Raw genomic sequence first — 14,292 nt, 5'->3', positions numbered from 1 at the left:
GTTTGGGACCCAGAAGGTCAGAGGTTCTAATTTAGGCTCTGCCACTTGTCTATGTGACCTTGGGCAAGTCACTTCACTTCTCTGTGCCTCAGTTATATCATCTGTAAAATGGGGATTAAGACTGTGAGCCCCATGTCAGACATGGACTATAGCCAACTTGATCATCTTGTACCTACCCCAGGGTTGAGTACAGTGCCTGGAACAAGTAAGTGCTTAAAAAATACCACACACACATACTCACACTCTCTCTCTCCCTCCCTGTCTCTGTGTCTGTCCCACATAAGACTTATAGTCTCAGTAGGAGGGAGAACAGGTATTGAATCCCCATTTTACAGTTGGGGAAACTGAGGCCCAGAGAAGTTAAGTGACATGCCCAAGGTCACACAGCAGGCAAGTATCAGAGCTGGGGTTAGAACCCAGGTCCTCTGACTCCCAGTATCATGCTCTTTACACTAGGCCATCTTGCTTTGTGTAGTGTTTAGCCTTTTCGCATCTAAACTGGCAGCACTAACATGTTCTCAGAGGAAATGGACTCTTCTCCTTAATGCTGCGTTTTTACATCAGTACTCTGCTCTGTCCCACTTGGTCTTAGCTCAGATAGCTATGATCATCAAAATGCAAGAAGCCAGTTCTGAGTCCAGGGTCAGTGCTCCTGAAAGGCTTTCTGTTGTGCTGATGGAGTTGAGATCTAGTTGATCTTGGTGTTACTCCATTTTAATGAGGAAACACATTGTCTTCTGTTCATCTGACCTTGTTATTAAACACTTGCTATGTGTTTTTGTTTAGGAAACTATGGAGAAAGTGGTATGGAAGCCTTCAAAGAGCTGGCTGCACAGGAAGGGCTTTGCATTGCCCACTCCGACAAGATTTACAGCAATGCAGGGGAGAAGAGCTTTGATCGACTACTGAGGAAGCTCCGGGAGAGGCTGCCTAAGGCCAGGGTGGTGGTTTGTTTCTGTGAGGGGATGACCGTCAGAGGACTCCTCAGTGCCATGAAGCGTCGTGGGGTTGTAGGAGAGTTCCTGTTGATTGGAAGGTAAGTCTCTCTCACTGATTTAGTGGGAGCATGCACATACACACACATATATATATATGCACACACACACACACAGAGTTAAGTTGCTTTAGTACTTCTTCAAAAGGGTCTGACTGGAAACACCCTTTATTGTGCTATCAGGAGTGTGTTCTGTGAGATCAACAGTGGAACTTTGGTTGCCTTGATACTCAGCTGCAATCAGGGTGCCTCTGAATGAGGATGAAGAATTTTCCTCTGTGAGGGCATAGACTGAGGTTTGCCAAGTAAATCATATTGCAGGTATGTGTATGTTCGTGTGCTTACACCTCTGGAGAAAAGAAACCTGATAGATTGGGAGAGGGAGATAAAACTTTATAGACAGGCTTTGAAGTTGAATGTAAATGCTGCCTCTGCCTAATGGCTGAGGGGGGAAAGGTATGATCTCACCTTGGCTTCACGGATTCTGTCCTCTCCTGGTTCTCCTCTTACCTCTCTGGCCGGTCATTCTCGGTCTCCTTCGCTGGAGCCTCCTCCCCCTCCCATCCTTTAACTGTTGGAGTTCCTCAAGGGTCAGTTCTTGGCCCTCTTCTGTTCTCCATTTACACTCACTCCCTCGCTGAACTCATTCGCTCTCACGGCTTTGACTACCATCTCTACGCAGATGACACGCAGATCTACATCTCCGCCCCTGTCCTCTCCCCCTCCCTTCAGGCTCGCATCTCCTCCTGCCTCCAGGACGTCTCCACCTGGATGTTGGCCCGCCACCTAAAACTCAACATGAGCAAGACTGAGCTCCTCATCTTCCCTCCCAAACCCGGTTCTCTCCCAGACTTCTCTATCACCGTGGATGGCACGACCATCCTTCCCGTCTCTCAGGCCCGCAATCTCGGTGTCATCCTTGACTCGTCCCTCTCATTCACCCCACACATCCTATCCGTTACCAAGACCTGCCGGTTTCACCTCTACAATATCGCCAAGATCCGCCCTTTCCTCTCCACCCAAACGGCTACCTTACTATTACGGGCTCTCGTTATATCCCGGCTAGACTACTGTTTCAGCCTTCTCTCTGACCTCCCTTCCTCCTCTCTCGCCCCGCTCCGGTCTATTCTTCACTCCGCTGCCCGGCTCATCTTTCTGCAGAAACGATCTGGGCATGTCACTCCCCTTCTTAAACAACTCCAGTGCTTGCCTATCGACCTCCGCTCCAAACAAAAACTCCTCACTCTAGGCTTCAAGGCTTTCCATCACCTTGCCCCTTCCTACCTCTCCTCCCTTCTCTCTTTCTACCGCCCACCCCGCACGCTCCGCTCCTCTGCCGCCCACCTCCTCACCATCCCTCGGTCTCGCCTATCCCGCCGTCGACCCCTGGGTCACGTCCTCCCGCGGTCCTGGAACGCCCTCCCTCCTCACCTCCGCCAAACTGATTCTCTTTCCCTCTTCAAAACCCTACTTAAAAATCACCTCCTCCAAGAGGCGTTCCCAGACTGAGCTCCTCTTCCCCCTCTACTCCCTCTGCCATCCCCCCTTTACCTCTCCGCAGCTAAAGCCTCATTTTCCCCTTTTCCCTCTGCTCCTCCACCTCTCCCTTCCCATCCCCACAGCACTGTACTCGTCCGCTCAACTGTATATATTTTCATCACCCTATTTATTTTGTTAATGAATTGTACATCGCCTTGATTCTATTTAGTTGCCATTGTTTTTACGAGATGTTCTACCCCTTGACGCTGTTTATTGCCATTGTTCTTGTCTGTCCGTCTCCCCCGATTAGACTGCAAGCCCGTCAAACGGCAGGGACTGTCTCTATCTGTTGCCGACTTGTTCATCCCAAGCGCTTAGTACAGTGCTCTGCACATAGTAAGCGCTCAATAAATACTATTGAATGAAAAGGTATGATTTGCCGCCAGCAAGACAAGTGTTTGAATTGTGTATGAATTGAGCAGCCCTTGAAAGGTGCACTAGCATACTTTCACTGACATCTGCAAATGTGCAAGGAATTCTCTGAGAGACACTCACCCCATGGATGGAATCTCATAGTTGGCTGTGTCTTCTTTGAATAACTTCATAGTTTGGAATCATGATAAAGCTAAGGACTGGAACACTGCAGATGAAGAACTTAGAGAGTCATCTGTTTTGTGGCAGAAATGGTGTGTGTTGAGGTTGTGTTGTATTCACTGAGGGCTTACTTTGTGCAGAGCAATGTATTAAGTGCTTGGGAGAGTACAGTGTATCCCCAGACAGACCCATTCCTTGCCCACAAGAGGCTTAGAGTATTAGAGGGGGAGATGGACATTAAGGTAAATTACAGAGTATGTACATAAGTGCTGTGAGGTTGAGGGTGGGATAAATATCAAGTGCTTAAGGTGTTCAGATCCAAGTGCATTGGTGATGCAGAAGGGAGAGCGAGGAGGGGAAATGAGGGCTTAGTAAGGGAAAGCCTCTTGGAGGAGATATGATTTCAATAAGTCTTTGAAGGTAGGGAGAGTGCATGTTTAACAGTTAGAGAGAGGGAGGGAGTTCCAGGCCAAAGGGAGAACTCAGTGAAGGGTTGGTGACAAGATCAAGGTACAGTGAGTAATAATAATAATGGTATTTGTTCAGCACTTACTATGTGCCAGACACTGTTCTAAGCACTGGGGTAGACACAAGATAATCAGGTTGGACACAGTCCCTGTCCCACATAGGGCTCACGGTCTTCATCCCCAGGTTGGTAATAGGTTGGTTGGTATTGCAGGAGTGAAGTATGTGAGTTGGGCTGTAATAGGGAATCACTGAGGCAAGGTAGGAGAGGCTGAGCTGATTATTGAGCCAATAATGAGGAGATTCTGCTTGTTTGGAAGTGGATGGGCAACCACTGGGGATTCTTGAGGAGTGAGGAGGCATGGACTGAATATTTAATTTTTTGAAAAATGATCCCAGCAGCAGAGTGAAATTTGGACTGGTGTTGGGAGAGACAGAAGACAGGAAGAGCAGCAAGGAGACTGATATAGTAGTCAAGGCAGGATAACATAAGTGCTTGGATCAATATGGTAGCAGTTCGGATGGAGAGGGGAAAGGCAGATATTAGGGATGTTGTGAAGGCTGATAGGATTTGGTGACAGAATAAGTGGGTTTACTGAGAAAGAAGAGTGGAAGGATAATGCCACAGTTATGGGATTATGACACAGGAAGGATAGTGGTTTTGTTTACAGTAATGGGAAAGAGAAGGGCAGACCATGTTTGGGTGGGAAGATGAGTTATTCTGTTTTGGACATGTTTAGTTGGAGGTGTCGGAGGGACATCTAAGCAGAGATGCCCTAAAAGCAGGAGGAAATTTGAGAGTGCAGAGGAGAAAGGTGAACCATACCTTAAATATTGTGTCCATTTCTTGAGCTTGGGGAAAGATAGTTTCTAAAGTCCGGGGCAACTCACTACCCCACATAGGCATCAGCTGGACAGATGTCATCATTCTTACCCTGAAACTAAAGGTATCACCTTCAGAAATGGAAAATAAAGGATTTGGGAGCAAGTAAAAAGATGTAGATTTGGCTTGAAGAAGCCAACTATGATTCCCAAGTACATTAATAGCAACAGCCTGTAGTGCTGGAATTAGGAGAGAGGTGACCCTCCTGGAGCAGTGCTGAAATTAGGAGAGAGGTGACCCTCCTGGAGCAGAGACTCAGGAAGATTGGGTTAGAAAGAGGAAGATTGGGAAACAGTGCCAGATGTTGCAAAAGAAAGAACACAGCAAGAAGGGGCTGTTCATGGTGCATTGGCCTTTGCAGACACTACATGCTTACGGATAAGGTTTACTGTTGGTAGCATTGTGAAAAGACAATTCTTTACCCAAACTGCAGGATTCTCTGTTTGGGAGAGATTGGGTTATGAGCAGAAACAATGTGGTAATCTTCACCCATGTGGCTTCTCCAACACTATCTGCATTGGTGTGCATCCAAATGAATAACTCAGCAGAAAACAAAAGCCCTTTCAAGGGAAATTTTATTTCTGTAATTGAGTGGAAAGGGAGTGATCAGGAATGCTGCAGTGCTGTGCTAAATGGAGTCTTTAATTTTTCCACCAGGGCAGATTCAAAGCAGGCACTGGATACGCAGCAGAAAACCCCATAGTAATTCCACATCTTACCAACTTACCAACTTGAATGAAGATGACGTGCATTAGGGAATGTTTGTTTTAAAATTTTTCTCAAGCTTCATCCTTGAGATTGAACCAGACCACTGTGCTAAATGTATTGTCTTTTAATGAATTCAAAAAGGTTATTTTTTTCTATCTTTGATATATTCCTGACAAATAAGAGGAGAATAAATTCTGAGGTTTATCTTTGGGATGCTCTTTCTATTTGTCTTTCCTAGATAATGAAAAATATATGCATGAGGTAAATGTACTCTTAGGTAATTAGGGGAAATGTAGAATTAATTCGCTCACTATATTTAAAAGTCACTCACTAAATGAGATCTAGGACAGAATAATAAAATATTCTGCAAATATAAATACACTGTCACATTGGGATCTGAGAACAGTTTATAAATTCTCTTCCAATACTTACCATAGATCACTGAAGCCAGTGGGAACTCAGTAAATACCACCACCACCACCACTACAACTTGTGGAAAATATTTTTCTCTCTATTGAACAGAGTTCAGGTAAAAGCTCCTAATTAAGTAAATGCTGAGGAAATAAGACCAATGAGGAAAGATTAGAGGGAAGCTTGAAGGGAGATAAAATAAATATCTTCAAACATATTAGAAAATGCCATATGGGAAAGTGATGGAGTGCTGTTCCTTGCTCCAATTCAGGAAATGAAAAGAGGATGTTGATTTAAACTTCAGCAGAAGAATGAGGGAAGATAACTACATCCCTGTTTCATGTGCTATTCTGCCTGGATAATCCTGGGGAGTGAATCGGTAGTACATCTAGGTCAATTCCAGGCCCTTGTTTCTCAGTTTCTAGGATTGAGGGTAAGTCTAGAGCAGGAAACATACTGGATCCCAAACTATAAAGTGCTAAGTGGAATGTTGACAAAATCAATCATTTCAAAAACTTCAGTTGTTGAAAAATGAAGAGAATCTGGTGCATATTCCTCTGCTGTGGCAGTGTGACGTCTGATTGAAACACTGCTGGCTAGAGGTGAGGAGGCTGCTCTGATGAAACCTGGAATGCCCTCTCCCCCATACTGGAGTGGAAGCTCTTATGGGCTGGTGATGTCTCACTTGTTTTGTACCTCCCAAGAGCTTAGTACAGTCAGTGCCCTAAGTGGGTGCTCGATAGCTGCTACTTCTGCCATTTGGCTTCATTGAACAAAGTCCTTTTCCTCCTTCGGAGCCCTACCAAAATGTCAGCCAATCCAGGAGGCATTCACCCCTAATTCCCTTACTTTCCTGGAAATGCCATCTCATCAGCCACCTTAACCCTCATAGTAGCTGTTTGCTATCTATTTTCTGAGGTTTCTCATTCTCCTCTCATTCAGTGAAAACTTGTGTTTGTTTATGGAAGAACCTTGAAGGCAGATATTGTGCCTTGAGAAACAGAGTAGCCTAGTGTAAAGAGCTTAGGCCTGGGAGTCATAGGACTTGGGTTTTAATCCTGGCTTGGCTACTAATCTCCTGTGTGACTTTAGGGAAGTTGCTTAACTTTTTTCCTAGTTTCCTAAACTGTAAAGTGGGGTTGAATACCTGTTCTCCCTCCTGCTTAACAATAATAATAATAATAATAATAAGCACCATGGCTTAGTGGAAAGAGCACGGTCTTGGGAATCAGAGGTCGTGGGTTCTAATCCCGGATCTGCCACTTCTCACCTATGTGACCTTGGGCAAGTCACTTAACTTCTCTGTGTCTGTTACCTCATCTGTAAAATGGGGATGAAAACTGAGCACCAGGTGGGAAAACGTTGGTATTTGTTAAGCGCTTACTATGTGCAGAGCACTGTTCTAAGCGCTGGGGGAGATACAAGGTCATCAGGTTGTCCCACGTGAGGCTCACAGTTAATCCCCATTTTACAGATGAGGTAACTGAGGCACAGAGAAGTTAAGTGACTTGCCCACAGTCACACAGCTGACAAGTGACAAAGCCGGGAATCGAACCCACGACCTCTGACTCCGAAGCTGAGGCTCTTTCCATTGAGCCACGCTCCTTGTGTCTACCCCGTGGCGTAGAGCAGTGCTTGGCACATAGTAAGTGCTTAACAAATACCGAAATTATTATTCTTATCATTATTAATAATAAGAAGAATGATAATTATGGTATTTAAGAGCCAGGCACTGTACTAAGTGCTGGCGAGGGTACAAGCAAATTGAGTTGGACACAGTCCCTGTCCCTCATGGAGCTCCCAGTCTCAATCCCCATTTTACAGATGATGTAACTGAAGAACAGAGAAGTGAAGTGATTTGCCCAAGGTCACACAGCAGACAAGTGGTAGGGACAGGATCAGAACCCATGTCCTTCTGACACCCAGGCTGTGCTCTAGCCATATGCCATGCTGCTCTATTTAGACTGTGAGCCTTGTTTCAAACAGGGACTGTGTCTGATCTGATTGATTTGCACCTACCCCAGAGCTTAGAACCATGTTTGCCACAAAGTGAGTGCTTTACATACCATAATTGTTATTATTATTTAATTTCCCCTATGTGGTCTCAAGACTTACCCAGAGTAGGCAGCCTATAAATGCTGCTGCTGTTGCAGTTGCCATTTCTACCTTAAGGGTCAATCAGTCAATCAATCTTATTTATTGAGTGCTTACCACTCTATAGGGGGTGGTGAGGACAATGGTCCCCACAGCTATGAGAACTGAACTCACAGCCTTGGTTATGTCAGTTCTCAGTAAGACCTGAGTTTTCATTCAAGGCCCAAAAGACTCAAAATGATGGCTTTTTTGCTTGCTATTGCTTTGAAGCTTGCCCCCACCACCTGCTAAAATCCTTGTCTCCTTTTCCTTCTCATACTCATCATGAAAAGTTGGATTCTAGGGTTTCACCCAGGGGCTTTCAAAACCCCCACAGTACTAGGAAATCCCTTGGAACACAGCCAAGGGTGGATGACCATGCAGTTCTGTTATCAAGATGGAGCACTCATATATGCCAAATATGCTTTATTTTCACTCCTCTCTGCTTTAAATTACTGGAGCCCCGTTTTCACCTGGATCTTTGAGCTCTTGAGCTGATTGTGGCTCTGGGCATGAGGCTGCTCAGGAACAGCAGCTCCATCCTCTCAGAAGGGACTACACCAATCTGCAAGTAACTATCAGTTCATCGCTGACTGGACACTAACTACTGAATATTTGATCACTGAGTAGTTTGCGATCAACTGCTTAGGCCTTTAATTTTAGTTGATTTGTTTCTGTTTTCTGCACTGAGGTGAATTGATTAATAGAAAGAGTCAGTGAGGCCTTGTTAAAAGAATTTAGTCTTCTAAGCACCCAGTTTTTCATTCTAAATACTAGAATAGTTTTGTGGTGACTACTTTTGGTTCTTTATCAGAAATGATACATCAGCTCATGTATATGTATATATACATATGCTCTTGAAAGGAAACTGTTTGCTTAAGCAAAGAGTGACTAAAATCAGTGCCAGCCCCCAGTTATCAATTAGTCAATTAGCACTCAATAGATTTTGTTGTTAGATAAGGCATTTAATTGAGAAGGGAATGGTTGGATTGAATTCTCAATCTTCTTGCTGCATATATTGATTTCTAGTATGAAGTGCAATTATGGCATGTTGAAATATCAATCCAAGTAAGCTCACTTTGATCTGTTTTGACCTTATTTTTTTAATGGTATTTGTGAAGTGCTTGCTACACACCAAGCACTGTACTAAATGCCGATATGAGACGATCAAGTTGGGTAAAATTTATGTCCCACATGGGGCTCCCAGTCTTAATCCCCATTTTACTGATGAGGTAACTGAGGCACAGACAAATGAATCAATCAGTGGTATCTACTAAGTGCTTATTAGGTGCAGAGTACTGTACTAAGCATTTGAGAAGCAGCATGGCTTAGTGGATAGAAAAGGTTGTGGGTTCTAATCCTGCCTCTGCTACTTGTCTGCAAGTCGCTTCACTTGACTGTACCTCAGTTACCTCATCTGTAAAATGGGGATTGAGACTGGAAGCCCTATGTGGGACAGGGACTCTGTCCAACCCGATTTGCTTGTATCCACCCCAGCGCTTAGTACAGTGCCTGGCACACACTAAATACTTAAATACCACAATTTTAATTGACAGAGTCCAATACAACAGACTTGGCAGACACATTCCCTGGGAAGTGATTTGCCCAATCTTATCTGACAAGTCTCCTGTGCTCCTTCCACTAGAACATGCTATTCCTCATGACCTTCTTGAAGCAAAGAGTCTTTCAGTTTGACAGGTTTTCAGTGAGAAATTAGGTATGTAGTTCTCATATTATTTTATATATTATTGTTATTATTATTAATATATTATTTGTGAACCTCACATTAAGGAAAACACACATATGTTCAGCTATGTGAGCTGGCAAGCAAACCTCCTTTGTAGGAGGAGTTAAAAGACATAGAGGAGTATGGAACCCTCCTTAAGGAGACTTTCCCAGAAAACAAAGCATTTCCTGCTCCTTAACAGGAACCAGATAGAGCAAAATCTCCTTTGGAGTCTATGCTTCCTAGAACCCTTCTCCCTAAACTTCCTACCCGGGGATTCTAGTTTCCAGATCTTTAATCAATCAATGGTATTTATTGAGCACTTAGGGTATGCAGAGCGCTGTACAGAGTATTTGGGAAAGTACAACAGAGTTGGTAGGCATATTCCCTGTGCTCAACAAGTTTACCGTCAGGAGGGACAGGTAAGGTGAGTTTCTTGCTCCTCTCTCCAGCTGATGCTTGGATATTGTCTGTTCTAAGTGACACTGTCTTTGTCTCCTGGAGAAAAGCCTCCATGTAGGTAAGGAATCCCTTTTATCACCCTTTACAATGTACAATTTTCCTGGGGAAATTCTTAGGCAAGGCAATAGGAGATTTGGAACTTCCTCTGATTTTCCCCATTTTCTGTTACTTTTCTGTCCATCTTTGAATTAAACTCCTGTGTGTGGTTAGAATATTGAGCTCTTTTAAAAATGTTTAATAGGAGTCCTAGTGATTCCCTAGGGCCATTCTCTTTATTTCTCAAAAATCAGTTGGGCCTAGTGGAAAAGCTTGGGTCTGGGAGTCAGAGGACCTGGGTTCTAATCCCGCCTCCACCACTTACCTACTGTGTGACCTTAGGCAAGTCACTTCACTTCCTCAGTTTGCTCATCTGTAAAGTGGGGATTTAATACCTGTTCTCCTTCCTACTTAGACTGTGAGCCCCATGTGAGACCTGATTATCCTGTATCTAACCCAGTGCTTAGTACAGTGCTTGGCACATAGTAAGTGCTTAAGAAACATCACAATTATCATTATTATCTGCCTCTCAGGAGTGGAATATTTTAATTCTCATATATCATTACAGGCATCTCACTTAACAGCATTAGAGTATAGGCACCTTGACCAATGCCATGCTCAGGTACACAACCGTTTCTCCAACATAAAGTCACATTTCTAACCGCATACATGATCATTATTAAAAGGATGGTCCCAAGTTCCTTATCAACTTTCTACCAAAAACTTATAGTAAACAGGGAGTATGGGAAAATTGATGTATTTTTCAGACTTCATATCAACACAAAATACCGTAATTATTAATTAATCCTCCCTTTGGATGATCTAGCTTGAAGTTTCCCCTTGTAGTTGAAGGACCTGGGTTCATATTCCAGGCCTGTCACTCATCTGCTCTGTGAATCTGGGCAAGTCACAGCCTTTTCATGCCTTAATTTCTCCCTATGAAAAATGGGGATGATAATAATACCTGCCCCATAGAAATAAAAGCACTTTAATAATAATAATGTTGGTATTTGTTAAGTGCTTACTATGTGCCGAGCACTGTTCTAAGCGCTGGGGTAGACACAGGGGAATCAGGTTGTCCCACGTGGGGCTCACAGTCTTCATCCCCATTTTACAGATGAGGGAACTGAGGCACAGAGAAGTTAAGTGACTTGCCCACAGTCACACAGCCGACAAGTGGCAGAGCTGGGATTCGAACTCTCGAACTTTGAAAACAAAAGCACTACATAAAATGAAGTTGCCATTATAGTAAAGTATAGTATAGTATTCAGTAAATATTTCCATGAATCAGATACTACATTACATATAATATGTAGAATAAACTGGGGGTTAGGACAGACTGTTGTGTCCCTTTGTGGATGGGGGGAGGTGGAAGAGACAGAGAAAAGAGAGAAGAGAGAGAGTCTCTGCAAATGGGCACCAGGCTTGTAATTTAATTATTTTCTCTTGCCAGGACCCAGGATGTGATTGGAGAGGTGTTCTCAATATCCTTGATTACAAAGAAATGTACTTTGGTTAAATGCTTTTTACCTATATTTAAAAGATATATTTTAATTAGAAGGGAGAAGCTATCTTAGGCTTTCACTTCATTTTTTCAAGTTTCAAAAGTTGGGGGAAAAAGCCTGAATATGGTAGGCTCCAGGAAAAAAAAAAGAGAAGAGTTGTTTATTTTCCTGAGACTGTGTTTTTTTAATGAAACATGACATTGAATTTATAGTGAAAAACTAATTTATAATCCACAGGCCAGGGAAATTGAATACGTATATTTTCACATCCAAAATGATCACGACTCAGACACATCATCCATAGCTACCTTACATCTCAAGGACGGGAAATAAATCAATACCTGCTGATGACGTGACCCATTACAGTCTCTATAGCCCTCCTGCTGCCAGTGCTAGACTGAAGTTTAAATCCTGGGAAGGTTCTGTTTCCTGAAAAGAAACTTGAAGCTGAAGATGGGAGAAAGAGAGTGTGCTGTGCTTGTCTGATGTTCAGTATGCCTGAAACTGGGTAATATCATAGTGCTGATAAGTATTTGGGGTTTAGGCCCAAATGGTTGGGTTAATGACATGTTGTATATAATAGCCATATATATTTAATATTGTAATTTAATATTCAAGATTAATGGCCTTCATCTTCAATCAGTTTCACATGCTATACCACATGGCAATCAGTGTTTTGACTACAAATAGTGGGGGAATCAATTGTACCTGTTGAGGGCTTACTGTGTGCAGTGGGCTATATTAAGCACTCGGGGGAGTATGGTACAATGGAGTTGAATATATTCTGTGGTCACAAGAAGTTTATAGTCTAGAAGGGGAAGCAGGCAGTAATAGATGAAGTATGGCTTAGCCTGTGCTTTATTTCAGTAAACATAAGACCATAAGTTGTCATTACTGAGTGAGAACAATAGTCCATCTAGTTCAGTATTTTGTGGGTGATAGTGGCAATAGGAAACTTGGAGAAACCATGTGATTTTTGCCCTTATGACATCTATCTTAATGTTTTATTTTTAATGATGGTATTTAAGCACTTATTATGTGCCAGACACTGTACTAAGCACTGGGGTAGATAAAAGATCAATTAAATCATATTTATTGAGTGCTTATTGTTTGCAGAGGTCTGCACTAAGCTCTTGGGAGAGCACAATACGACAGAGTTGATAGACATGTTCCTGCCCACAGTGAGCTTCCAGTCTGAGGGGAAGGCAGATATTAATATTATTAAATAAATTACAGATATATACATAAGTGTTGAGGGATGAGGGAGGGGTGAATAAAGTGTGCAAATCCAAATGCATGGGTGATGTAGAAAGGAGTGGAAGAAGAGGAAATGAGGGCTAATCAGGGCAGGGCTCTTGGAGATGTGCTTTTAATAAGCCTTTGACAAAAGGAAGAGTGATAATCTGTCAGATATAAAGGAGGGCATTCCAGGCCAGAGGCAAGAAGTGGGTGGTGAGATAGATAAAATTGAGGTGCAAGCAAGTAGGTGGTATTAGAGGAATGATATGAACATGCTGGGTTATAGTAGGAAAGCAGAGGGGTAAGAGGGGGCAGTGTGATTGAGTACTTTACTGTTTCAATTTTTTCCAGAGATGGATAGGCAACTACTGGAGGTTCTTGAGGAGTGGGCAAACATGGGCTGGAGATTTTTGTAGAAAAATGATCTGGGAGACAGAGTGAAGTATGGCCGAGTGGGGAGAGACAGTGGTAGGGAGGTCAGCAAGGAGCCTGATACAGTAATCAAGGTGGTTTAGGATAAATGCTTGGATGAACATGGCAACAGATTGGATGGAGAGGAAAGAGAGGATTTTAGCAATGTCGGGAAGGTTGAACTGACAGGATTTAGTGACATATTGAATATGTCAGTTGAATGAGAGAGATGAGTCAAGGATAACACCAAGGTTATGGGCTTTCAAGACAGGAAGGATGATGGTACTGTTGACATTGATGGGAAAGTCAGGGGAAGGTCAGGGTGTGGGTAGGAAGAAAAGGAATTTTTTTGCATATTTTAAGTTTGAGATGCCCAAGGAGAGAGATCCTGAAGGCATGAGGAAATGTGAGACTGCAGAGAAGCAGAAAGATCAGGGCTAGAGATGTAGATTTGGGAATAACCCCTAAGGAGATGGTAGTTGAAGCCACAGGAGTGAATGAGTTTTCCAAGGAAGTGACTGTAGATGGAGAATAGAAGAGGACCCAGAACTGAACCTTGAAGGATTCCCACATTTCAGGGGTGGGAGGCAGAGGAGAAGGCCATGGAAAAGACTGAGGATGAGTGGCCAGAGAGATAACAAGAGAACCAGGAGAGGACAGTGTCAGTTTAGTCAAGGTTGGATGAAGGGTTGGATAACAAACTAATCAGGTTGAATAGAGTTCATGTTCCACTTTGGACTCAGAGTCTTAATCCTCATTTTACAGATGAGATAACAGAGGCACACAGAAATTAAGTGACTTACCCAAAGTCACACAGCAGACAAGTGGCAGAGCCTCGATTAGAACCTAGGTCCTTTGACTCCCCAGGGTCATGCTCTTTTGACTAGGCCCCAATGCTGCTTGAACTGGCTGTTTTGCCCCTACATCTCTAATTCTACTGTTAATAGTCCATTGTGGACCTCTTATCCATGAATTTAACCCTTGTGATTTATACAAATCTCATGTTCATTTATGTTAGCAAACTTTTACAGGGAACCCACATTAACATAAGACAGCCTGAATACAATTTAAATCATTTTCTGCCTTTGTCATACCAGGGGTAAAATGCAGGCATCCTTCCCAGTGACACTATACTCAATCCAGTCCACACACATTGCTCCTCTAATGCCAGTCTACTTCCCTGTCCCGAGCTCATGCCTCACCTGCTATGAAGCCCTTTGCTCTTCCCTCTTTCCTGAACTTCCTC

The 14,292-nt window shown here is 43.3% G+C and overlaps 1 protein-coding gene across 3 annotated transcripts in view; it reads left to right on the top strand.

The window, feature by feature from the left end:
* Window positions 1–14,292, top strand: part of GRM1 (glutamate metabotropic receptor 1) — a 317,395-nt gene that overhangs the window by 108,980 nt on the left and 194,123 nt on the right. For all 3 annotated transcript variants that reach the window (XM_029057819.2, XM_029057822.1, XM_029057821.1), the window contains exon 2: window positions 787–1,036. In XM_029057819.2, coding sequence (XP_028913652.1) covers window positions 787–1,036 — 250 coding nt within the window. The remainder of the gene's footprint in view (window positions 1–786; window positions 1,037–14,292) is intronic.

Source organism: Ornithorhynchus anatinus, chromosome 2 (assembly GCF_004115215.2).
Source record: "Ornithorhynchus anatinus isolate Pmale09 chromosome 2, mOrnAna1.pri.v4, whole genome shotgun sequence".
Lineage (NCBI taxonomy): Eukaryota > Metazoa > Chordata > Mammalia > Monotremata > Ornithorhynchidae > Ornithorhynchus > Ornithorhynchus anatinus.
Note: the sequence above shows the minus strand (reverse complement) of the source record. Positions and strands in the feature narration are given on the sequence as shown.